The 26,380-nt window shown below is 43.9% G+C and overlaps 2 protein-coding genes across 3 annotated transcripts; one reads left to right on the top strand and one right to left on the bottom strand.

The window, feature by feature from the left end:
* Positions 1–172: 172 nt before the first annotated feature.
* Positions 173–4,805, bottom strand: LOC123412841 (O-fucosyltransferase 13). 2 transcript variants are annotated; one of them, XM_045105787.1, is made up of 6 exons: positions 4,530–4,805; positions 4,351–4,442; positions 4,188–4,255; positions 3,811–3,899; positions 3,487–3,708; positions 173–1,443 (listed from the first exon to the last, which is right to left on the bottom strand). In XM_045105787.1, exons 1-6 carry the CDS (start codon positions 4,667–4,669, stop codon positions 705–707), a joined length of 1,350 nt encoding a protein of 449 aa, XP_044961722.1. In that variant the 5' UTR covers positions 4,670–4,805; the 3' UTR covers positions 173–704. The 2 variants fall into 2 exon arrangements, with proteins under 2 accessions (XP_044961722.1, XP_044961721.1); XM_045105786.1 differs by having other exon boundaries at positions 4,188–4,258; positions 4,530–4,804.
* Positions 4,806–4,978: 173 nt separating this feature from the next.
* On the top strand, positions 4,979–9,385 carry LOC123412842 (OVARIAN TUMOR DOMAIN-containing deubiquitinating enzyme 1-like). Its single transcript, XM_045105788.1, has 8 exons — positions 4,979–5,430; positions 6,299–6,364; positions 6,480–6,563; positions 6,638–6,760; positions 7,585–7,637; positions 7,805–7,854; positions 7,930–8,030; positions 8,815–9,385. The coding sequence occupies exons 1-8, from the start codon at positions 5,221–5,223 to the stop codon at positions 9,085–9,087; spliced, it is 960 nt and encodes a 319-aa protein (XP_044961723.1). The 5' UTR covers positions 4,979–5,220; the 3' UTR covers positions 9,088–9,385.
* Positions 9,386–26,380: the final 16,995 nt, after the last annotated feature.

Genomic DNA, 26,380 nt, shown 5'->3' with positions numbered 1-26,380 from the left:
ACAATTGAGATGGACAGTTGTTGGAATCGATTCTCCTTCTAGAAGCAAAATTGACCAGGGCAACAAGAACCAAACAACTTCCTAGCCAAAGAAATGAATAAGCAGCTAAGTATGTAAACATTGCGATGCACACAATAAGAATCCGGTTATGGAACCCAACTCTACAACAAACTATGTAAATGTGGTGTATTTCCCAGTGATGGATCAGATTAATCACAGGCCATTACACCACCTGACAGTAGATCAGTAGCTAGTTTCTGAGCAATGCAAAATTCAAAAATTATACATATATCCCCCCAAAAAATTTCCTGCTTGTTAGTTATCTAAGAACAAAGTTTTCAACCTATCTATACCCCTCAAATGTTGAGTTTGGGCCTGGGCATATTTCCAGTTGCAAAAGGAAATGCCAGAATGATTCGCTAGGTAGTAAGTGTGCGTGTACATGTCTGAGCTACTATCTGAACTCACCGAAAACAGTATCCAGAAGAGGCCATGATGCATTGTTGTATGAGTGATAATTGCTCTCTGAATCAAGAGGATGTGCAGCTTGCGACTCTGATGAAGAACGGTTTCTTCTGAAGGGCATTACATTATGCCCACTGCAGTAGCAACTCAGCCACAATGCGATCTATTAGTCGCTACCGATAAGAAGGTGGCTGTGTAGATTGGTCCTTGTGTTATATGGGCTCACTTGTGCAGTTGTGCTACAACTTGAACTCACAGAAGCAATGTTCAGGGAGAGCTAATCCCCTCCCCAGAATATAATCCTCTCGATGAGCATCCCACATGGCCTTAGCTAGTTGGTCTCCTGCCAGTCCAGCAGCCGTGTAGTTTGCGAAGGCCCTCCTACTCAAGACCAATGTCTTCTGTAGCCCTTGCATTGTTCTCATTGCAGTTACCATCTTATCCATATTTCCAAAGAACGTGGCAACATAAGCATCGCTGTTGACTGAAACATAGTAGTCGAGAGCAGCTTTTGTGTTGCCATGCATCCTCTCAAAATCCTCATGAGTCAGGAGAGACGATTTAGTATACATATTTTTGTAGATCGAAGTGAAGCCCTCGAGTTCCATTAGCCCATCCCCAGCAGCTAAATAAATGTTTGTCTCTGTAGGAATACCTAGTGCTTGGAGGATAAATGCTGTTTCACTTGGTGTTAGAGGGCACTTTCCACGGTTCCTCCACAGATGAGCAGCATCACCAATCAATACATTCCTGTCCTCCCCACGTGCAGCTTCAATCGCATCCAGTGATTTGGAAGAAAGGGCACTGTATTCACATCGACTGTAGGCAACCATATCTGGTTCAAATCTAAGGTGAAGTGATAAGAAAGGTTTTGGTATTGCTTGGAGAAGCTTCATAGCTTTGGCTTCTACCTTCTTGTTCAACTGGAGTGCATTGTAGCAACCTTGGCAGTAACAAGCTTTCGCATGTGATGGATATCTGAGAAAATACAGGCATATACATCAGCATGGGGAAAAGGCAGATCCAAGGTGAATAATTACAACAGCGAAAAGTTTAAAATTGACAACACACCAAGAAGTCAGCAATTAAATCAATGACACGATGAATAGGAAATTTAGCAATGCAATTTTTAGGTTCATAAGAAATTGAGAGCAATTAAATCATAAGACATTGTTACATCGCAAAGAACTAACTACAGAGTAACATTAACTAAGTTTACACAACTAGTTATCTTAAAGGCTTTATTCTCCGCAAATCCGCATCTTGCAGATTATACCTGTGAAAAGTCTTCTTGGACTGATGACAATCATTAGAACAGAAACCGGCACAAATTTATCAGTAGGTCATCGTATCGCAAAGCAGACAACAAATCAAGATTAGGTAAGTTGAAGTGGTTGGAGTTAGTAAAGAATTCATGTAACCAACAAATTTAAGGCACGTGAAAGTCTTGCATTGTATGAAACTATGAATTGACATCTTAGTTAAACAAAGTTATCACGCGATAGTATAGTGTATCAGTGTATTTATTCTAATTATGCATAGTTTTTAAGGAGTCGAGGCGTTTTAAGGCGTTGAGGGGGGGCTCAACGCCTAGGCGCTTAAAGCGCGAGGCGAGGCGACGCCTTAGTTCATTTTTGTCATCGGTGTGTTCCCCACTCTCTTCCCCAGCAGCACAAAAGTGAGGGGCGGAGAGGAAAGAGACCATGGGGAGAGAGGGCAGTCCTACCTTGTTGCCCTGCTGGGGGAGGGATGCGCCAGGGGAGGAGAGGAAGCTTGGCCGGCGATGGGGAGGAAGTTGGACGAGGGAGGAAGCTTGGCCGGCGGACAGGATCTGGCGGAGGAGGGGCTGGCCGTCTGAGAGGAGAGAGCTCTTCTCTCTCTCTCTCTCAGATCGATTTCTGTCACCGGTGTGTTCCCCACTCTCTCTCCCATCTATTTCATCTCAGATTGCCCCCCAATTTCTATCCAATCCCGCCCAATTTCTGTTTCCCGCCCCGCCCCTCACCAGTTCCCGCTCGACCTGGACCAAGGCGTCCAAATTGGACCAGGGCGACGCCTCCCCCGCCTAGGAGACGACCTGGACGCCTCAACAAGAGAATCTGGACGCCTTGGACGATGGCCTAAGGCGAGCCCGACGCCTTGCCATCTCCGGGCGCTCTGACGCCTAGGCGTCGACTAGGCGATGCTTCAGGGACGCCTTAAAAACCATGCAATTATGTGAGCTCAAGATAGTGCAAAGGGAAAGAGCGAAGGGCTATAAAGCTAAGAAGATAGCTTTTATATGAGAGTACAGTTTTGGATAGCAAGGCAGCATGTCAAATTCGAAGGTTGATACTCAGAATCATGATTCTGAATCGGATCGGGGCCCTGATGGTAGGGTCGCAAATTGTAGAATCTTCACTACATAAACCATAGAAACTTAGATTTTACTAACCAGAGTCATAGAATCATATGAGTCAGTTTGGATCGTAAAATCGTAGAATTGTACAACAGAATCACGATTCTGACTACCTTCCAACATACTCACTCCCAATATTTGCACTGAGCAAAAAAAAAAAAGATAAACGCAGGGAAATAATTTGCATGGTTACATCAGACATCTAAACAAACATAAATACGGCTAATACATATGATTTTCTACACTGCTTGATGATAGTAAGTCTCATGTATGCCAACTTAAGAATGCAGTCAATAACACAGCGAATTTGCTTCATACAAGGAATTCTTATTACTCCAATATAGTATATTTTATGAAAGGATTACTGCTATATATCTACTTTAAGTTACAGGTAGATATATGTGCACAGTTTTAGCACCCAAGAACTTCACCGCCAGCCTTATTATTATATCCATCCTTCACATTATGCCAAGATCCTCAGCAACAGATACAATTCAAGACATTTGACGTGAACAATGAACAACATAGCTTGGAAAAAAACAAATGGACAGTATGACCAAGATAATTGGTATTATGAAAATGGAAAGCAGATTTCAGGTATGAACTAGATAATTGGGCAATACCTATCTTTTCTTTGGCTCATGGCAGGTGTTAGAGAAATATATCGATGTTCTAAAAGAGCTGGAAGAACTGTTTCTACATAATCAAAATTTCCTTTCCGTTTTCGGCAATCGACCTTAAATGGCTCTTTCAACGATATCTCCTCGGGCATATCCTTGACCACCTCCACATAACCTCTAGTTTGCTCAATGAAGTGATCAACATCAAACACGTCTGCAAAACCACTGACAAAGCATTTCGATAAGCACATGGTTACTTTTTGAACAGAAGTGCACTACATAGCAACAACAGTAGAAGCCTTCGGTTTCCCGAAGTGACTCCAGTACCTAGACTCGTTCCAGTATGCAGCAACCTCAAACTTGGGCAGAACCATTGTTGCGTTCAGAAGACGTGCAACCGCAATTCCATCGCACAGCTGCAGAACAATTGCACCAGAGGCCAGAATAATTACAACCCAGGAGCTCATAACATAGCCAATCGACAACGCACACCAGTGCACAACATTCTATACCACGCTACCTGTTTCCTAAAGCTAAATCATATGATCCGATTATCGACTCCATTAGCCTATACTTGTCACTTGTGCATCCAGTGCATGGCCAGATGATCCAAGTTTAATAACAAGTACGGAGTACATAAGAAAAGGAAGTCTTACTCCATTACAAGGAGGATAAAACTCTAAGCGAGGTGTTTCTTAACATACATCGCGCCGCAGCTGATTGAGCCCGCCGAAGCAATCGATCCTGATGTAGCCATTCCTCGTCGACGGAGCTGCTGAAGGAGAGCGGGGATAGAAACCAATCATCACCACAACTCAAGCCAATCCCAAACCTCGACCGAAAACCACGAAGCACACAAGGCCTCACCGGGCATTGCCGTCTGCCACCAGCCGCACGGCCGCCACTCCGCCACCCGCCGCTGCGCCCATATGACCCGCGACCCCGACGGCGAATGCTCCCTGCGGAAAAAACCAATGCGGGGGATCTGTAACTTCCAGGAAGAGCCCAGAAGAACCTGGCATGGCAGGTCGAGGGGGTGCGCGTACCTAGAGGCTGGTAGGGCGAAGAAGGATGGGGAGGAGCGCGGGGAGGCGAGGAAGAAGAAGAGGGCGGCGGCGAGGAAGAGGGCCGGGAGAAGGAGGCGTATGTGGTGGTGGGCCCACCACGACGCCGCGGTCGACCACATGACCGCCGCGCGACGCCGCTACGTACGAGAAGCACTGGATCTGATCGCCGGCGGCGTCGCCGCGAGCAGGAAGTAGTAGCACTGTCCGTCAGGCGTGGGACCCACCTGTAACTCTGGGACCACGTGTCACGGATGGTTAATCAGATCGAGAGGTGGCGTGTAGAAATGGAGTAGGGTGGTGGCCCAGTAGGAACAGCGTTAACTTCCTGAAAATGGAACGTGGGCCCCACATGTCAGAGTCACGAACATCGTGAAGGTGGATGACGCGAAGGGCTTATCTGCAAAACGACACGCACATACACATACCGTACCTTTTTTTTAGCCTGCGGCGAGATCTCCGACTGCCACAAAAGCGAAGACCTCCTCCGCCCGAATCGAAGCCGTCGTCTCGAACTCCGTCGGAGCCCACACCCACAACCTGACACCCATCCCCACCCACCCACCCACACGCGAAGCTGGCGCGGGAGGCGGCCGACGCGAGCGCCCGCAAGCGCAAGGCGGCGGACGGCGGAGACACCGGCGCCGCGGCCCCGGCCCCCGAGGACGCGGCCATGGGCGACGCGCCCCCGCCGGCCCCCGCGCCGCTCGTCGAGGGGGGAGGAAGCGACGGGGCGGGGCCTGACCCCAACTCGCACCGGCTGAGCCCGGAACCCGTGTCGGTGGAGCTCTCCATGGGCGGGGACTACTACCACGCCTGCTGCGGCGACCCCGACCCCGACCCCAAGCCCGAGGGACCCCAGGTGCCGTACATCGGTAACAAGGTGAGGCATCTCGACTCCTCTCTCGCTCTCACTCCACGGTCGCTGTAGGTTTCTCGTTTGTTCATGTGGTATAATTGGCCGGGAGGGATCATCGCGCTTGGTGTTGCTACTCCGGTGCCCATTTTTGGCCGAGGGCTTTTGTTTATTCGATCCTATTGATCCAGCAGTATGCGAATGTTGGTCCTGGTAACTGTTGTAGTGGAATTTAGTTTCGATGGCCAATTGTCGTTTGAAATGGCTAAGGTAGCGTGAGGGATTGGAATTTGGATGCACGGGGAGCAACTCACCTTCTGTTGTAGGATCAAGGGTTTATCGTGGGCTGGCTGAGCTCTTTGTTTGATCTTCTGGTGTGCAGTACAATAGATAACAGGCTGAACGAGTTTGTTCCAGCTTGCCGATGTAGGAATAGCCTATGAAAAGCTAGGGGGAAACTGGAGAACCAAATTTGTTTGTGCTTTATTGTAGTGAAATTTATCTCAGACATTGAACTAGTCTACGCCAGGGTTTCTCTAAAATGTGCTGTTATGCTTGGAGTTGGAAGTTCAGAAATGACATGACAGAAAGCCATATGAGATGTTGTGGAGCGACATCAACGTAGTTTTCATATAAAATGAAATAAGGTACTGAGATTGATCTCTTATTCTCTTTATTTGGGTCAACTAGTTGGATATCTCAAGTGCATTTTGCGGTAGTTGTGAATTCAAATGCTATTTAACGCACTCTTACGCTTATCTGTATATTTATGGTGTTGTTTGTATTAATCTGTAATTTTGTTCTGCTGCTTTTGTTTTGCCTTCCATATTAATTAATAACTACTGTTGTATCTTATCAATTTGTTTATATGACCGGCATCTTCTGAATCTTGCAGGAACCTCTCTCCGCCTTAGCAGCAGAGTTCCAGTCTGGCAGCCCCATTTTACAGGAGAAAATAAAGGTTGGTGTTCGTTTGGTAGTTCTGATACATGATAACTGTATTATTTTTCTTCATCCAGTGTGCCATTTTTATACTGCTTCAGTTTGTTCCTTAAGTTTTCTTGCTTAACCTGCAGTTGCTTGGTGAACAATATGATGCTTTAAGACGGACACGAGGAGATGGAAACTGCTTTTATCGAAGCTTTATGTTCTCCTACCTGGTAGTATTTGTGGTGTTGGTTTTCACTCAAAGTACATCTATTCATAATTTGACGATTGTTTGGTTTGCTGCTAGGAACATATCCTTGAGACACAAGACAGAGCTGAGGTTGAGCGCATCCTAAAAAACATTGAACAATGCAAGAAGACACTTTCAGGTCTTGGATACATTGAGTTCACTTTTGAGGACTTCTTCTCTGTAAGTCTATGCAGTATTTGCTTTTTGCATCTCTCCTTAGTTGCCCCATTCTGTATCACATTCTGCTCCATTTCATCTGATCTTCCTCATTTGAATAGCTTTTAGATGTACCCCTCTGTCTATGTGCACTTGTTTGCAATTCCTTTTACGTGTCTCTGGGGAATCTGCTAGATGACTCTTGGTAATCAGGAACTTACGTTTTTTCTCTGTAATGAAAAATAAAGTGAATGCCTGCCTGTAACCCTTGTGCGCTGTTAACTGTCACAACTGTTGATCTAAGTAAGCATACTGCACGCCTTTTCTTCAATCCCTTGATGAATGCATTTGTTTGTTGCTCTTTGTGACTAAAGTCTGCTGAGATATATACAGTAGTCGTAGTCACTAATAACTAAATATTATACACTGTCATTCTGATTGCCATGCATTGTGCCCAGCCAGATGGTCTTTATTATGTTTTATGGTTTTGTTGGGAGCTCTGTTGTTGGTACTCCCTCCGTTCCTAAATATAAGTCTTTCTAGGGATTTCACTAATGGACTACATACGAATGTATATAGACATACTTTAGAGTATAGATTCATTCATTTTGCTTTGTATGTAGACACTTAGTGAAATATCTTAAAAGACTTATATTTAGGTACGGAGGGAGTATATGATATGCATTGGTTCAAAATGACGAGTAAGTAGAGATGCCCATATCGAAGAACTTGACCCTTGCTGATTAACTTATATATGAAAAATAAATTGTTGTTCTGTTAAGTAGCCCTTGACTCATAATTTGCCTCCTTAGTCCTTGCTGAATTTTTTTGTCCCTTGTTATCCTCAGATGTTCATTGAGGAGCTGCAAAATGTTCTGCAGGGACACGGAACTTCTATTGGGTAATATACTGTAGTTGTGTTTGTCTCCTTAAGGCGTAATCTCATATGAACAAAAGAAAATAAGTGTTGCTGGAAGAAGCATTTCTTAACTGTTCACATTGTATGGCATGACCATTATCAGAATTTTGCTTTTGTGGTGAATCTGTTTTGTTTTCTTGTATCTTTAGGCCTGAAGAACTTCTAGAAAGAACCAGGGATCAGACGACTTCTGATTATGGTTTGTACAACGAGATATTTATGATGTGTCTTTCTTGACTATGACAACATTATTTTCTTACTGTGTCTTCTTTAGTTGTCATGTTCTTTAGATTTGTTACCTCTGGTGAAATTCAAAGGAGGGCTGAGTTCTTTGAACCATTTATTTCTGGCTTGACAAATTCGACCGTGGTTCAGGTTAGCTTCTTGGTTTTGTTCTTGTATGCAACACTGGGTAGTGGGAACATAAACATTGTACCAGTAGGCATGTATATACCCCCTGTCAATATGTAATGCACTCCTGTTCGTAGGGTAAGTCTATTTGATTGGGTGTTGTCGTTGTGCATTGTACTCCCTCCGTTCCTAAATATAAGTCTTTTAAGCGATTTCACTAGGGGTCTACATACGGAGCAAAATGATTGAATCTACACTCTAAAGTATGTCTATACATCCATATATAGTCTACTGGTAAAATCTCTAGAAAGACTTATATTTAGGAACGGAGGGAGTATGTGAATTGTGGAAATCAAGAGTGTTCTTGCAATAGTTTCACTCCATGCCCCAGCTGTAAATGCTGCTAAACAGGTTGACTGGTGCAACCGAACAACTTCTATTTTGTGCTCTCATTTGAATTCCTGTAGAATTTAACATGCCATAATGTATTATCCCTATGTTTTCATATTCCTCGGTTTTTAGAATTTGGCAAACTAAGGAGACCCAAGTTCATTCTAAGTAGCAATGTTAGGACACGAGATAATATATTCACCTGTGTTTGTGTGCTGCATTGATACATGCTTTAATTAAACTTCGATTAAGTTGTCTGATGTCCTATTCTAAGTAGCAATGTTAGGACACGAGATAATGTATTCACCTGTGTTTGTGTGGTGCATCGATACATGTTTTAGTTAAACTTCGATTAAGTTGTCTGCTGTCCATAGATATGCAGTCGAGGACTGACCCTGGTTTGGAAATCGCTTTGCAGTTTTGCAAGTCTTCTGTGGAGCCAATGGGCGAGGAAAGTGACCATGTGCACATTATTGCTCTGTCAGATGCGTTAGGGGTGCCAATCCGCGTGATGTACCTAGACCGAAGCTCTTGTGACACAGGCAATCTAAGTGTGAACCACCATGATTTCATCCCTGCAGCCAATTCCTCTGAAGGTGATGCTGCAATGGGATTAAATCCTGCTGATGAGAAACCTTACATTACTCTGCTCTACCGGCCTGGTCACTATGACATTCTCTACCCGAAGTGATCTCTGGCTGATGGAACACCAAGGTTGATTTTTCCCATGAATTCGGGTTGAGAAAGCGTTGTCTAGAACTGTGTAGTTGTGTTGCTCCTGCATGCTGCCAAAGGCGGCCTTACAAGAGGGAACGTTGTGTGTCCTTGGGGAGTAATCAGAGCATGCTTTTACTTGTCACCGCCCTCAAATTCGAAGTTTTCCTTGTTGTAAGTGTACTCTAGCACAACGACTTAACATTGTGGTTGACTGTTGAGAAGACCCTCTGGATATCGTGACTAATCGTGGTTCTTACTTGTTTTTCCCTGAATTATTTACTCTTCTGCATCACAATGCTTTCATCTCAGCAATCAGTTTCTTTTGTTCAGAACTCATGGAGACATGCTCCAGGTCGATGCCTGGATGCCGTCCAATATGTCATTAGCACGTGCAAATGTAGGCAGGCATGTCATCTTGCTCTGTCGGTACTATCTGTTTCTACACGAGGAACGTTTCTAGAATTGGCGATATCTCTGTCAGTACTAAAGCTTTTCCTTGGCTTTTACTCCCTCTATCCGATAATCTAATGTTTCAGTCACTCACTTTCATCGATGTTGCTTGGATTTCTATTTTCCATTGTACGTATTGTAGGTGGTGCTCCGCACTATTTACTACCGTTTCTTCCTATTCTATGGACCAGTTAGCGATTTTCTGCTCAAACACTTTCGGCTTATAATGAACAGAAGGCGAAAGTACTGTACTACTATATTACTCGTACACATGGATAGGCATGAAGCGACACAAAGTTACGTGCGAGCCGAAAGCCTTGGCGGCGAAGAAGGAAAAGAGCAGAGCGGGAAATGACTGATTTTGCATTTCGCGGTGGCGACCTTTGATCTGTGAGCCAATCAATCAATCGAAGGCATGAATGATGCGGTCGCAGGAGGAAAAGGTTGACAAGCCAGCAGCATTGACTCCCTACAGCTCTGCCCGTATGTACGCAAGTGTGTTTCTATAGGAGCCTGTCTGCCTGTGTGTTTACTGAAAGCCATCATGCTTTTGTTTTTGCCTTAACTTGCAGAGCCGTTTGCGTTTGGGAAACATTGATTGGGAAGTTTAATAATCTTACGGAGACCATCGTGTTAGTAGCGATAGTGACACGAACTGGATGCCACTCGCTTTCTCAGTTCCTGCACACCAGGGGATCAGAATAAACCACTTATGTTATCTCCTCCTTCATTTGCTGGCTCCATCTTTTTTGTTCCCAAGCAAGGGGTTGTTGTTGCGTCATGAGTCATGATAAATCTAGTCATATGTTTCGTTAGAAACAAGAAGGGCCCTTAATCAACCTCATGGATGAGGCCATCGTTCATGCCAAGGGATGGGTCGTAATCCTCCGGAAAATAAGAAGTTTTCTCATAAATCCAAATGAGTGTTGCAGCATACTGGGAATGGGTCGGGACTCCGTAGTATAGTACGAGTACTATCAAGTGATATTGCTGTCATCTAGTACTAGTACGAGCAGCTGTTAGTTAGTGGTAGCATCTTGAAGCATATCTTTCTGTCATGCACGGCGGGCCTAGGAATCTTTGAAGGGGTCACCAGACCCACGCGATAGTAGCAAAAGAAAGCCGAAAGCCAAGGGGAAGGTGTCACCTGTCAATCTTTTTTTTTCTTTTTCATTTTCGCATCTACTCCCTACTGTCATAAATATAATTGTAACTTTTTTCCTAAATTAGATGTATACAAACATATTTTAATATTTTTTTTACTTATTTTAGACACTAACTGTATGATATGTATATGGTCTCTAAGTAGCCTACCCTGAAACATTCAAAACATCTTATATTTGTTATTTGTGATGGAGGGAGTATTTTTTTCTTACTTTTCTCTAAAAATATTTAGTTTGCATTTTTACTCAGAAAAACTTCTAGTAGCGTGTTGTGTCCCTACTCCCCTATGAGCTATATTTTGTTATGGGGATCATTAAATCGTCCGGAAATGTTTGAATCCGACAGTCTAAACATTTTTGGGCATCTAATAATGGTCATCAAATTCGTCCGAACCGGTCTTGACGTTTGAAATCTTGCAAAGTAGCATCAAATTATGTGAGGTTTACGGGAGTTCGAACGCCCGCTTTGTCTTTGAAAACTCGGACCCATGCAAAACACGCATCTCTTCGTGTGTTCTAGAACTCTCCACCCCGCATTCATGCCGGTCGGAGAGGACGTAAATGACGATTGCCTACCCGCATTCATGTCGGTTGATTGGTGCAGCGACGAGAAGCCTACTTTGGCCATTGCCCGCAGTGAAGCGACACCAGTCTGTGTGCCATTTAGTTCGGACGACAGCGGATGCAAGCCCTATACCACCACACCTTCGCATCTCCTCTTCTCCCCCAATCCAGACACCCCCACTGTCGGCCGCCACGATGGGCAAGTTTGACGCATCCAAGTGGTTCTCAGTGCGATCCTCAGGGAGCTCCCGATACTGATGTCGTCGTCCAAGATCTCCGGACCCCTTGGCGTCCATGAATCCTTCGAACACCAAGACTGAGGGGGTGATACGCCTGAGCATATCTATCATTTTTCATTGTTAAATGCTATTATGGTATCACTTTTGTATGCTTTACATGTCATTTTGTATTATTTTTTCGACTAACCTATTAATTTAGTGTCCAATTCAAGTTCTGCTTTTTTGCATGTTTTTGGTTTTTCGAAAAATCGATACATACAGAAGTCCAAACACAACGAAACTTTTTGACAATTGTTTCAGTAACATAAGAGACCTCATAAGCTTCGAAAGGAGGAGAGAAGACCCACAAGGGCTCCACAAGCGAGTGGGGCGCGTCAGGTGGCTAGTGGTCCCCCTAGTGCTCCGTTTCCCTAATTCTTGGCCTATAAATTTCTACATATTCAGAAACCCTCGAAGCGAGACCCGAAACAATTTTATCGTCGATGCAAACCTCTGATCTGCCACGATCCCATCTAGAGCCCTATTTAGGTACTCTATCGGAGGGGGAAATCATCGGGGACGCCATCTTCATCAACCTTGTTGCCTTCACGATGATGTGTGAGTAGTTCTTTCAGGGCCTACGTGTCCATATTGGTAGCTAGATATCAATACAAGGATCTCTTCAGAGATCTATTCGATGTAATTCTTGTGGCATGTTTATTGGGGTCCAAACAAATGTGGATTTATGACCAGATTGTTCATTGATTTATATTTATTCTCTTGATATCTATTTTATATCTATTCACGAGGCACTGAAATGTTACTGGAGCATTTGTAAGCCCAAGGGGCATGACCCTGCACTGGTATTGGCCAACTCATCCAGAAGATCATCCACAACTGGTAGTGGAAATTTACTCTTGAAAGTAATACTCCCTCTCAGACTGCTCTCTCCCTCTTGCGTCGCCCCACACGCGATCGAGTGGGAACCCTAGCCGTCGCCCGAGGGCGTGGCTGGGCGAAGCCCGGTCGTCGTCAGCGGCGAGGGGGGTTCTTTTGTCTCCCTGCGTGGTGGCTACAGCGTGGGAAGGTGTCACCTGTCAATCTTTTTTTTTTCTTTTTCATTTTCGCATCTACTCCCTACTGTCATAAATATAATTGTAACTTTTTCCTAAATTAGATGTATACAAACATATTTTAATATATTTTTTTACTTATTTTAGACACTAACTGTATGATATGTATATGGTCTCTAAGTAGCCTACCCTGAAACATTCAAAACATCTTATATTTGTTCTTTGTGATGGTGGGAGTATTTTTTTCTTACTTTTCTCTAAAAATATTTAGTTTGCATTTTTACTCAGAAAAACGTCTAGTAGCGTGTTGTGTCCCTACTCCCCTATGAGCTATATTTTGTTATGGGGATCATTAAATCGTCCGGAAATGTTTAAACCCGACAATCTAAACATTTTTGGGCATCTAATAATGGTCATCAAATTCGTCCGAACTGGTCTTGACGTTTGAAATCTTGCAAAGTAGCATCAAATTATGTGAGGTTTACGGGAGTTCGAACGCCCGCTTTGTCTTCGAAAACTCGGACCCATGCAAAACACGCATCTCTTCGTGTGTTCTAGAACTCTCCAGCCCGCATTCATGCCGGTCAGAGAGGACGTAAATGACGATTGCCTACCCGCATTCATGTCGGTTGATTGGTGCAGCGACGAGAAGCCTGCTTTGGCCATTGCCCGCAGTTAAGCGACACCAGTCTGTCTGCCATTTAGTTCGGACGACAGCGGATGCAAGCCCTACACCACCACACCTTTGCATCTCCTCTTCTCCCCCAATCCAGACACCCCCACTGTCGGCCACCACTGTGGGCAAGTTTGACGCATCCAAGTGGTTCTCAGTGCGATCCTCAGGGAGCTCCAGATACTGGTGTCGTCGTCCAAGATCTCTGGACCCCTTGGCGTCCATGAATCCTTCGAACATCAAGACTGAGGGGGTGATACGTCTCAACATATCTATCATTTTTCATTGTTAAATGCTATTATGGTATCACTTTTGTATGCTTTACATGCCATTTTGTATTATTTTTTCGACTAACCTATTAATTTAGTGTCCAATTCAAGTTCTGTTTTTTTGCATGTTTTTGGTTTTTCGAAAAATCGATACATACAGAAGTCCAAACACAACGACACTTTTTGACAATTGTTTCTGTAACATAAGAGACCCCATAAGCTTCGGGAGGAGGCGAGAAGACCCACAAGGGCTCCACAAGCGAGTGGGGCGCGTCAGGTGGCTAGTGGTCCCCCTAGTGCTCCGTTTCCCTAATTCTTGGCCTATAAATTCCTACATATTTAGAAACCCTCGAAGCGAGACCCAAAACAATTTTATCGTCGATGCAAACCTCTGATCTGCCACGATCCCATCTAGAGCCCTATTTCGGTACTCTATCGGAGGGGGAAATCATCGGGGACGCCATCTTCATCAACCTTGTTGCCTTCACGATGATGTGTGAGTAGTTCTTTCAGGGCCTACATGTCCATATTGGTAGCTAGATATCAATACAAGGATCTCTTCGGAGATCTATTCGATGTAATTCTTGTGGCATGTTTATTGGGGTCCAATCAAATGTGGATTTATGACCAGATTGTTCATTGATTTATATTTATTCTCTTGATATCTATTTTATGTGTAATTTGATAGCTATGTATGCTTTCCGACCTATGAGTCTTCTTTGGCCAAGATAGATGAGTAGATCTTCACAGGGAGTGCTGCATAGTACTGGGTTAAATCTTGTGGTGATCTTGTCTAGTGACAAAAGGGACTAAGGCACGTATTGTATTGCTGCCACTAAGGGTAAAACGACGGGGTTTGGTCATATTGATTGATTGACCTCTTCCTATCTACATTATGATATCTTTCTTATCGCGTTACTCTGTTTGTTATGAACATAATACTTTGAGATGTTTGCCGGATAGCGGTCTTGGGGTGGAGTAATAGTAGTAGATGCAGTTGGATTAACGATCTACTTATGATGGACGTAATGCCTACGTAAGATTATGCCATGAATGAACATAATTATAATTTGTGGCATTTTGTCAATTGACCAACAATAATTTGTCTACCACACCATTACTATGCTTTTGAGAGATATGCCAATAGTGAACCTCCTCCCGATGGTTAACTCCTCCCAACCTCCTCCCTAGGAGCATGCGAGTTATACTTTGCTTCGAGGGCTAATGAAACTTTCACAATAAGTACTTGAGTTATTTATGTTTAACGTGAGTTTCTCGTCTATGAGAACTTTCACCAATCGATATTTTGCTAGCCTTTCCGATACCGTGCATTGTCCACTCTCACCTCGAGACATGGTGCAAACTTCATCGACTCATCTAAATCGTGTGAGATGATATGATCTCTCACACATAATCCACCTTATATCATCCCTCCAAACAACCGTCGTACCTACCTATCATGGCATTTTCATAGCCATTTTGAGGTATATTGCTATGCAACTTTTATTCACATGACTTGAGCATTCATTTTCATATTGCTTTGCATGATCTTATAGAGCTGACATGATATTTGTGGCAAAGCCACCGTTACATGTTATGCTAGATCATTGTCACATCCCGGTACACTCCCATAGGCAGTAAATTTTAGTCATCATACTATGCATACTTTAGAGTTGTAAGTAAAATTAACTGTTATACTGTTGGGGAACTCGCATGGGAAACCAAAAAATTCCTACGCTCACCAAGATCAATCTGTGGAGACTAACATCTACGAGAGGGGTGTGCATCTACATACGCTTGTAGATTGCTAAGTGGAAGCGTTGAGGAACGCGGATGATGTAGTTGAACATCTTCGCGATCCAATCATGATATGTCCCGCGATCCGATCACGAACGTCCCAATCAAGTGTCGAACGGACGACACCTTCGTGTTCAACACACATACATCTATTTGAAGACTTCACCTCCTCGATCTAGCGAGCAATGGTGAAGTAGAGGTTGAGTACTTCGGCAGCACGACGACGTGGTGGCGGCGGTGGTGGTGCAATCTCAGCAGGGCTTCGCCAAGCGCTGTCGTGATCACGAGGGAGGAAAATTACTACGAGAGAGAGAGAGGTATGGCGCCGCCAAGCAATTGTGTGTTGGCTGCCTCCCTCTCCTCTCTATTTATAGGAGGAAGGGGTAGGTAGGGCCCAACCTTGGCCCCTCCTCCAAGGAGGGTGGGTCGACCGAACTAGGGGAAGAGTCCACCTCCAACAAGGGAGGTGGACACCCTAGGGAGGACTCCTCCTCCACCAAGGTACCTCCTCCACCTAACCCTTAGGCGCATGGGCCTTCTTGTGGTCGACTGCCCAGCTCACCAAGGGATGGTGTGCCACCTCTTAGGCCCATGTGCCCCCCCGGGTGGGTGGGCCCCTCTCGGTGGACCCTCGGAACCCTTTCGATACTCGCGATGCAATACCGGAAAACCCCGAAACTTCTCCGAAAGCCGAATACCACTTTCCTATATATAAATCTTTGCCCGTGGACCATTTCGGAGCTCTTCGTGATGTATCTCATCTGAGACTCCGAACAACCTTTGGTCACCAACATATATAACTTAACAATACCAAATGGTCACCGAACGTTAAGTGTGCACACCCCGCGGGTTCGAGAACTATGCAGACATGACCGAGAAACCTCTAGAGTCAACAACCAATAGCGGGACCGGGCTTTCCATATTGGTTCCCACATGTTCTATGAATATCTATATCGGTCGAACCAACGATGTTAGGGATTCAACTAATCTCATATGCAGTTCCCTTTGTCCATCGGCATATTACTTGCCCGAGATTTGATCGTCGGTATCTCCATACCTAGTTCAATCTTGTTACCGGCAAGTCTCTTTACACGTTCTGTAATACAAGATCCTGTGACTAACTCCTTAGTCACATTGCTTGCATTCTTGTTGTCATGTTGTATTATCGAGTGGGCCCCGAGATACCTCTCCGTCATACGGAGTGACAAATCTCAGTCTTGATCCATGCCAACTCCACAAACACCCTTGGAGATACCTATAGAGCATCTTTATAGTCACTCAGTTACGTTGTGACGTTTGATACACACAAGGCATTCCTCTGGTGTCAGTGAATTGAATGATCTCATGGTCATAGGAACAGATACATTGACATGAAGAAAGCAATAGCAACAAACTCGATACGATCAAACGCTACGCTTAAGGCTTGGGTCTTGTCCATCACATCATTCTCCTAATGGTGTGACCCCGTTAAATGACAACTGATACGTCTCAAACGTATCTATAATTTTTGATGGTTTCACGCTGTTATCTTGTCATCTTGGGATGTTTTATGTACCTTTTATATCTTTTTTGGGACTAACTTATTAATTCAGTGCCAAGTGCGAGTTCCTGTTTTTTCTGTGTTTTTGACTCTTTTCAGATCTGATTTTGGAACGGAGTCCAAACGGAATAAAAACCCCGAAATGATTTGTTCCCCAACGGAAGAAGATCAGGGGGCTTATGGGCCAAGCCAGGTGGGCTCCAGGGAGCCCACAAGCTCCCACTCCGCCACCAGGGGGGAGGCGGCGGTGTCAGGGCTTGTGGCCTCCCTGGTCGCCCCCTGACCTAGATCCTTGGCCTATATATTCCCAAAAATTCAGCAAAAAATCAGGTGAGCCTCGAAAATACTTTTCCGTCGCCGCAAGCTTCCGTTTCCGCGAGATCTCATCTGGAGACCCTTCCCGGCACCCTGCCGGAGGAGACTTTGGAGTTGGAGGGCTTCTTCATCATCATCATCGCCCCTCCAATGACTCGTGAGTAGTTCACTTCAGACCTACGGGTCTGTAGTTAGTAGCTAGATGGCTTCTTCTCTCTCTTGGATCTTCAATACGAAGTACTCCATGATCTTCATGGAGATCTATCCGATGTAATCTTCTTTGGCGGTGTGTTTGTCGAGATCCGATGAATTGTGGATTTGTGATCAGATTACCTATGATATATATTTGAGTCTTTGCTGATTTCTTATATGCATGATTTGATATCCTTGTAAGTCTCTTCGAGTCTTGGGTTTTGTTTGGCCAACTAGATCTATGATTCTTAAAATGGGAGAAGTGCTTGGTTTTGGGTTCTACCATGTGGTGACCTTTCCCAGTGAAAGTAGGGGCAGCAAGGCACACATTAAGTAGTTGCCATCAAGGGTAAAAAGATGGGGTTTTCATCATTGGTTTGAGATTATCCCTCTACATCATGTCATCTTGCTTAAGGCCTTACTCTGTTCTTATGGACTTAATACACTAGATGCATGCTGGATAGCGGTCGACGTGTGGAGTAATAGTAGTAGATGCAGAAAGTATCGGTCTACTTGTTTTGGACATGATGCCTATAGATATAATCATTGCCATAGATATCGTCACGACTTTGCGCGGTTCTATCAATTGCTCGACAGTAATTTGTTCACCCACCGTCTACTTGCTTTCATGAGAGAAGCCACTAGTAAACACTACGCCCCCCGGGTCTATTCACATCCATCGTTTACACCTCCGCTTTTACTTTGCTTTGTTACTTTGTTGCTTTCAGTTCTCACTTGGTAAACAATCTATAAGGGATTGACAACCACTTCATAGCGTTGGGAGCAAGCTTTTTGTGTTTGTGCAGCATCTTGTGATACTCCTCCACTGGTTCGATACCTTGGTTCTCAAACTGAGGGAAATACTTACCACCGCTACGCTACATCACCCTTTCCGCTTCGAGGGAACACCAACGCAAGGCTCCAAGGCCACGGGGGAAATCTTTTGCATACTTGCCTAGGAAGTCCCTTAAGGCGTAGCCGCAGCAGAAGTATTTCTGAGGAGGATCAAGTCAAGTATTCTCCCGTAAATGTGCCTATTTCTGGCGCCACTGGAAGGTCTTTTGTTGCAGTAGCAGAAGTATTTCTGGCACCGTTGCCGGGGAGGAGAGATCAAGATCTATCCAAGTAGGTCTCACAAACTCATCTCTTTCTTGTACTTTTTTGCCAGTTGCCTCTCGTTTTCCTCTCCCCCACTTCACATTTGCCGTTTTCATTTGCCTTTTTCCGTTCGCCCTTCTTCCGCTCGCTTTTTGTTTGCTTGTGTTACCATGTGCCTTCTTTTAGCTTGCATCTTTGCTTGCTAAAAATCCATTGATATGGATCCTCACCCACTTGCTAATCTCTTTAAGAGACCCACTATAGTGGAACGAATTGCTAGTAAGTTGAGGGCACTTGATTATTTTTATGGAGTTTTGCTTGAGATGCGTGAATCTGAAAATTGTGATGAAGAAATTTATGAAATAATTCACGAGGGCTCCTTGGGTGAAAAACATGATTGCAATGGTTTCACTACAAATTCTATTAGTGACAATCATGCTAAAATATGCAAAACCCTAAGCTTGGGGATGCTAGTTTTGCTATGTCCCCTAGTTGTTGCAATAATCATGATTGGGGTGATGATCTTTCTTATGATCTTGAAAATTTGTTCAAGCCTCAAGATGAATATGATATTTGCAATGTTATTGAAAGTGGGTTTGGAGAAGTCATGTCTTTAGATGATAATCCCACTATTTTTGAAGAGCGTCAACTTTGCATGCATGTGGATCATGAAAAGAATATCCTATGGGATAGCTGTATTGTTGAATTTGAATATGATCCCACATGTAATTGCTATGAGAGAGGAAAATATTTTGGTAGAAACTTTCATGTTACCAAATCACCTCTCGTGATGTTGAGATTGCTCTTGTCTCTTTCTTCTTCCTTGCATATGCTGGATATTGGTTGTCTTGACAATTTGTTTTCCTATAAAATGCCTATGCATAGGAAGTATGTTAGACTTAGATGTGATTTTCACATGCTTTAAGATGCTCTCGTTGTGCTTCAATTCTTGTCTTTTGTGAGAGCATCATTGAATGCCTAGCTAAGGGCGTTAAACAAAAGCGCTTGTTGGGAGGCAACCCAACGAGTCTATCCTTTTTCTTTCTGTTTTGTGTTTTCCACACTTTCATAATTCTGTTATGATTGTGTTTTTTTTGTTTCTTTTTGCGTTTGTGCCAAGCAAAACCGTTATGATTAGTCTTGGGGATGATCGTTTGGTCATGCTGGAAAAGATAGAAACTTTCTGCTCACGAAAAGAATTTTCATTGTTTTTCTGTAAGAGATTTTGAGTTGATTCTTTTTTCTGCGGATTGCTACGCAAATTATTCAGACTGTCGTAATTGTTCAGAATTTTTGAAGTATCAGAGGTATACGAAATATACAGATTGCTACAGACTGGTCTGCTGTTAACAGATTCTGTTTTTGTTGTGTTGGTTGCTTATTTTGATGAAACTATGGATAGTATCGGGGGGGTATTAGCCATGGAAGATTGAAAATACAGTAACCCAAAATCAGCACAAGTAGAATTTAAGTTTGCTACAGTACCTAAGGAAGTGGTGGTTTGCTTTCTTGTACTAATGTTATCACGAGTTTCTGTTTAAGTTTCGTGTTGTGAAGTTTTCAAGTTTTGGGTGAAGTTCTTATGGACAAAAAGATAAAGAGTGGCAAGAGCTCAAGCTTGGGGATGCCCAAGGAACCCCAAGAGATTCAAGGATGCCGTAAAAGCCTAAGCTTGGGGATGCCCCGGGAAGGCATCCCCTCTCTCATCTTCAATCCATCGGTAACGTTACTTGGGGCTATATTTTTATTCACCACATGTTATGTGTTTTTGCTTGGAGCGTCTTGTATTGTAGGAGTATTTTATTTTTGTTGTGTCACAATCATCCTTGCTTCACACCTAGAGAGATAGACATGCACACACCGTGATTTTGTCGAGCTTCACTTATATCTTTTGGTAGACAATTCAGCTCACATGTGCTTCACTTATATCTTTTGAGCTAGATACTTTTGCTCTATGTGCTTCACTTATATCTTTTAGAGCGCAGCGGTGCGTGGCTTGGCAGTTGATCTATGCTTTGAAAGTAGTCTCAAAAGGGGTGGTTATCCAAAGGGATACGAAAACTTCCACCTTCATGTGCATTGAATAGTTAGAGAAGTTTGATTCATCTCAATTAGTTTTGAGTTGTGATTATGGTAATATTGAAGTCATGCTAGTAAGGTGTTGTGGATCTAGAAATACTTGTGTTGAAGTTAGTGATTCCCGTAGCATGCACGTATGGTGAACCGCTATGTGATGAAATTCGAGCATGATTAGTATATTGATTGTCATCCTTTGCGTGGCGGTCGGGATCGCGCGATGGTTTATACCTACCAACCCTTCCCCTAGGAGTATGCGTTGAATGCTTTGTTTCGATTACTAGTAAAACTTTTGCAACAAGTATATGAGTTCTTCATGACTAATGTTGAGTCCATGGTTTAGATGCATTTTCACCTACCACCATCACTATCTTCTTAGTGTCGTGCAACTTTCGCCGGTGCACAAAACCCACCATTAGCCTCCCTCAAAACAGCCACCATACCTACCTACTATGGCTTTTTCAAAGTCATTCCGAGATATATTGCCATGCAACTACCACCATGACATGTGCCACCACGTCTACATTGCCATTGCATGATCGTAAGATAGCTAGCATGATGTTTTCATTGATGTCTATGCCATGCTAGATCTTTGCTACGGTACACTACCGAAGGCATTCCATATAGAGTCATAGTTGCTCTAAGTTTTGAGTTGAAAGTGTGATGATCATCATTAATGGAGCATTGTCCCATGTGAGGAAATAAAAGAGGCCAAAGAAGCCCACCAAAATAAAATAAATAAATAAAAAGAGGCCAAAGAGCCCACCAAAAAAATGAGAGAAAAAGAGAGAAGGGACAATGCTACCACTTTTTCCACACTTGTGCATATTAAGCACCATGATCTTCATGATTGAGAGTCTCTCGTTTTGTCACCACAATATAGCTAGTGAGAAATTTTCATTATATAACTTGGCTTGTATATTCCAATGACAGGCTTCCTCAAAATTGCCTTAGGTCTTCGTGAGCAAGCAAGTTGGATGCACACCCACTAGTTTTCTTTAAGAGCTTTCACATACTCATAGCTCTAGTCCATCATTTGTATGGAAATCCCTACTCATTCACATTGATATCTATTGATGAGCATCTCCGCAGCTCATTGATATGCCTAGTTAATGTGACTATCTTCTCCTTTTTTGTCTTGCAACCTCCACCACACTCCACACCATCTATAGTGCTATAACCATGGCTCACGCTCATGTATTGCGTGAGAGTTGAAAAGGTTTGAGGAAGTAAAGGTGTGAAACAATTACTTGGCCAATACCGGGGTTGTGCATGATTTAAATTCGTTGTGCAATGATGATAGAGCATAGCCAGACTATATGCTTTTGTAGGGATAACTTTCTTTTGGCCTTGTTATTTTGAAAGTTCATGATTACCTTGCTAGTTTGGTTGAATTATTATTGTTTCCACGTCAATAGAAAACTATTGTTTTGAATCTAATGGATCTGAACATTCACGTCACATAAGAGGAATTACAAAGGACACCTATGCTAGGTAGCATGAAAGCATCAAAAATTCATTCTTTATCACTTCCCTACTCGAGGACGGGCAGGAGTTAAGCTTGGGGATGCTTGATACGTGTCAAACGTATCTATAATTTTTGATGGTTTCACGCTGTTATCTTGTCATCTTTGGATGTTTTATGTACCTTTTATATCTTTTTTGGGACTAACTTATTAATTCAGTGCCAAGTGCGAGTTCCTGTTTTTTGTGTGTTTTTGACTCTTTTCAGATCTGATTTTGGAACGAAGTCCAAACGGAATAAAAACCCCGAAATGATTTTTTCCCGAACGGAAGAAGATCACGGGGCCTTTGGGCCAAGCCAGGTGGGCTCCAGGGAGCCCACCAGCTCCCACTCCGCCACCAGGGGGGAGGCGGCGGTGTCAGGGCTTGTGGCCTCCCTGGTCGCCCCCTGAACTAGATCCTTGGCCTATATATTCCCAAAAATTCAGCAAAAAATCAGGGGAGCCTCGAAAATACTTTTCCGCTGCCGTAAGCTTCCGTTTCCGCGAGATCTCACTTGCACTAGAGTCAATAATCTAGTATTAGAGGGTAATGAATCTAACACCCATAGAGTTCTGGTGTTGATCATGTTTTGCTCTTAGAAAAGGTTTAGTCAATGAATCTGTGTGTACTTTGCAAATGTTTATGTCCTCGTCCTTGATATAATCACAGATGGAATTGAAATGACGCTTTATGTGTCTGGTCCTTTTGTGAAATCGTGGTTCCTTGGCTAGAGTAGTGACACCAGTGTTGTCACAAAACAGGGTCATTGGATCCCGTGCACTCGGTGTTGAAAATATGCCCTAGAGGCAATAATAAATTATTTATTATTATATTTATTTGTTCATAATAATCATTTATTATCCATGATAGAATTGTATTGATTGGAAACTCAAATACATGTGTGGATACATAGACAACACACTGTCCCTAGTGAGCCTCTAGTTGACTAGTTCGTTGATCAAAGATGGTCAAGGTTTCCTGGCCATAGGCAAGTGTTGTCACTTGATAATCGGATCACATCATTAGGAGAATCATGTGATGGACAAGACCCAAATTATATACGTAGCATATTGATCGTGTCATTTTATTGCTATTGTTTTCTGCGTGTCAAGTATTTATTCCTATGACCATGAGATCATATAACTCACTGGCACCGGAGGAATACTTTGTGTGCATCAAACGTCACAACGTAAGTGGGTGACTATAAAGGTGCTCTACAGGTATCTCCGAAGGTGTCCGTTGAGTTAGTATGGATCAAGACTGGGATTTGTCACTCCGTGTGAGGGAGAGGTATCTCGGGGCCTACTCGGTAATACAACATCACACACAAGCCTTGCAAGCAATGTGACTAAGTGTAAGTCACGGGATCTTGTATTACGGAACGAGTAAAGAGACTTGCTGGTAACGAGATTGAAATAGGTATGCGGGTACCGGCGATCAAATCTCGGGCAAGTAACATACTGAAGGACAAAGGGAATGACATACGGGATTATATGAATCCTTGACACTGAGGTTCAACCGATAAGATCTTCGGAGAATATGTAGGATCCAATATGGGCATCCATGTCACATCCCTAGCTACCCCTCTTATGAATAGCAAGATTGTGCTCATATTTTCATTCATGCATTGAAAATGAAAATGGAAATCAAAAGAAAATCCCTAGCAACTTTTCATTCAAAACAATTCAAGTGGTGACAAATCAATGAACCCAAAATGGCCTTCTTAAAAGTCCATCTTTTTTGATAAATATTGGAAACCACAGTTCAAGGGAGGATTTATTTTTAAAACTACTTTTGGCATTTTATTTCAATCACAAAAGCCACTGGAATCAAATATAAATTTGATGTCAAATATTTCAAAGTTCCATAAAATGCTAAAAACTTTATGTGGGTTTGGAAATATTCCAATAACACCCCAACATTAATTAAACTATTTTAGAAATAGTTTGGAGCCAAAAATAAAATGATACAAATGTTAGAAAGATAAATACAGAAAAAAAGAAAGAAAAGAGAAAAAGGTTACATGTCGCCTACCTTGGCCCAGCCGAGTGATACGTCTCAAACGTATCTATAATTTTTGATGGTTTCACGCTGTTATCTTGTCATCTTTGGATGTTTTATGTACCTTTTATATCTTTTTTGGGGCTAGCTTATTAATTCAGTGCCAAGTGCCAGTTCGTGTTTTTTCTGTGTTTTTGACTCTTTTCAGATCTGATTTTGGAACGGAGTCCAAACGGAATAAAAACCCCGAAATGATTTTTTCCCGAACGGAAGAAGATCATAGGGCCTTTGGGCCAAACCAGGTGGGCTCCAGGGAGCCCACAAGCTCCCACTCCACCACCAGGGGGGAGGCGGCGGTGTCAGGGCTTGTGGCCTCCCTGGCCGCCCCGTGACCTAGATCCTTGGCCTATATATTCCCAAAAATTTAGCAAAAAATCAGGGGAGCCTCGAAAATACTTTTCCACCGCCGCAAGCTTCCTTTTCCGCGAGATCTCATCTGGAGACCCTTCCCGGCACCGTGCCGGAGGGGACTTTGGAGTTGGAGGGCTTCTTCATCATCATCATCGCCCCTCCAATGACTCGTGAGTAGTTCACTTCAGACCTACGGGCCCGTAGTTAGTAGCTAGATGGCTTCTTCTCTCTCTTGGATCTTCAATACAAAGTTCTCCATGATCTTCATGGAGATCTATCCGATGTAATCTTCTTTGGCGGTGTGTTTGTCGAGATCCGATGAATTGTGGATTTGTGATCAGATTATCTATGATATATATTTGAGTCTTTGCTGATTTCTTATATGCATGATTTGATATCCTTGTAAGTCTCTCCGAGTCTTGGGTTTTGTTTGGCCAACTAGATCTATGATTCTTGCAATGGGAGAAGTGCTTGGTTTTGGGTTCTACCATGTAGTGACCTTTCCCAGTGACAGTAGGGGAAACAAGGTACACATTAAGTAGTTGCCATCAAGGGTAAAAAGATGGGGTTTTAATCATTGGTTTGAGATTATCCCTCTACATCATGTCATCTTGCTTAAGGCGTTACTCTGTTCTTTTGGACTTAATACACCAGATGCATGCTGGATAGCGGTCGACGTGTGGAGTAATAGTAGTAGATGCAGAAAGTATCGGTCTACTTGTTTTGGACGTGATGCCTATAGATATAATCATTGCCATAGATATCGTCACGACTTTGCGCGGTTCTATCAATTGCTCGACAGTAATTTGTTCACCCACCGTCTACTTGCTTTCATGAGAGAAGCCACTAGTAAACACTACGGCCCCCGGGTCTATTCACATCCATCATTTACACCTCCTCTTTTACTTTGCTTTGTTACTTTGTTGCTTTCAGTTCTCATTTGGCAAACAATCTATAAGGGATCGACAACCCCTTCATAGCGTTGGGAGCAAGCTTTTTGTGTTTGTGCAGGCTCTTGTGATACTCCTCCACTAGTTCGATACCTTGGTTCTCAAACTGAGGGAAATACTTACCACCGCTACGCTACATCACCCTTTCCGCTTCGAGGGAACACCAACGCAAGGCTCCAAGGCCACGGGGGAAATCCTTTCCATACTTCCCTAGGAAGTCCCTTAAGGCGTAGCCGCAGCAGAAGTATTTCTGAGGAGGATCAAGTGAAGTATTCTCCCGTAAACGTGCCTATTTCTGGCGCCATTGGAAGGTCTTTTGTTTTAGTAGCACCTAGCTCACACCTGTCGTCTTCCTCGTGCCAGCGAGCAGTAGGAGGTGGCCGCCGCTCCCTCCGGCGCGGCCACGCGCCTTCGTGCCTGGCTGGCCACCTCATCGCGCTGGTATTGAGGAGATAAGCTTCTGCAGCCTCTCCCGTGCTCATCCTCTCACCATTCGCCCCCACGCTCTCTCCTCTCTCGGTCGCCATTGGAGCGAGCTCGAGCTCGAGCTCCCTGTCGCTCCAGTCCCTCTTCGTCTTGCCTGAGCTGCGCAAAAGCTCCGCCATGACTCCCTGAAGCTTCCTAGTGAGCCACGCGAGCCCTCGAGCCCTGCATCGAGCTGTCGCCGTCGTCTTCCTCCTCGGATCCCCGGAGTTCGCCTCCGTCGTTCTCCCTCCTTAGTCCATCCCCGAGCTCGATCTCGACGTCTCTGCAATCCCAGTGAGCCTAGGAATATTTCCCCCTCGTTTTCCCCCTCGCTTCCTTCCTCTATCACCCAATTCCACCGGAGCGCGACGAGATCTGCCGCGGGGGCTCGTCGCCGGTGATTCTCCGGTGATTAGCTGGTCGATCTGAGGCCACCGTTAGCTTTAGTGCAACACGTAGATGTTGTAGGAGCTAAGCCCTGCCCCTTTTAGCCACTGGTTCGATGA

The sequence above is a fragment of the Hordeum vulgare genome, chromosome 7H, assembly GCF_904849725.1.
Source record: "Hordeum vulgare subsp. vulgare chromosome 7H, MorexV3_pseudomolecules_assembly, whole genome shotgun sequence".
Lineage (NCBI taxonomy): Eukaryota > Viridiplantae > Streptophyta > Magnoliopsida > Poales > Poaceae > Hordeum > Hordeum vulgare.
This window is presented reverse-complemented; position numbering and strand designations above follow the sequence as displayed.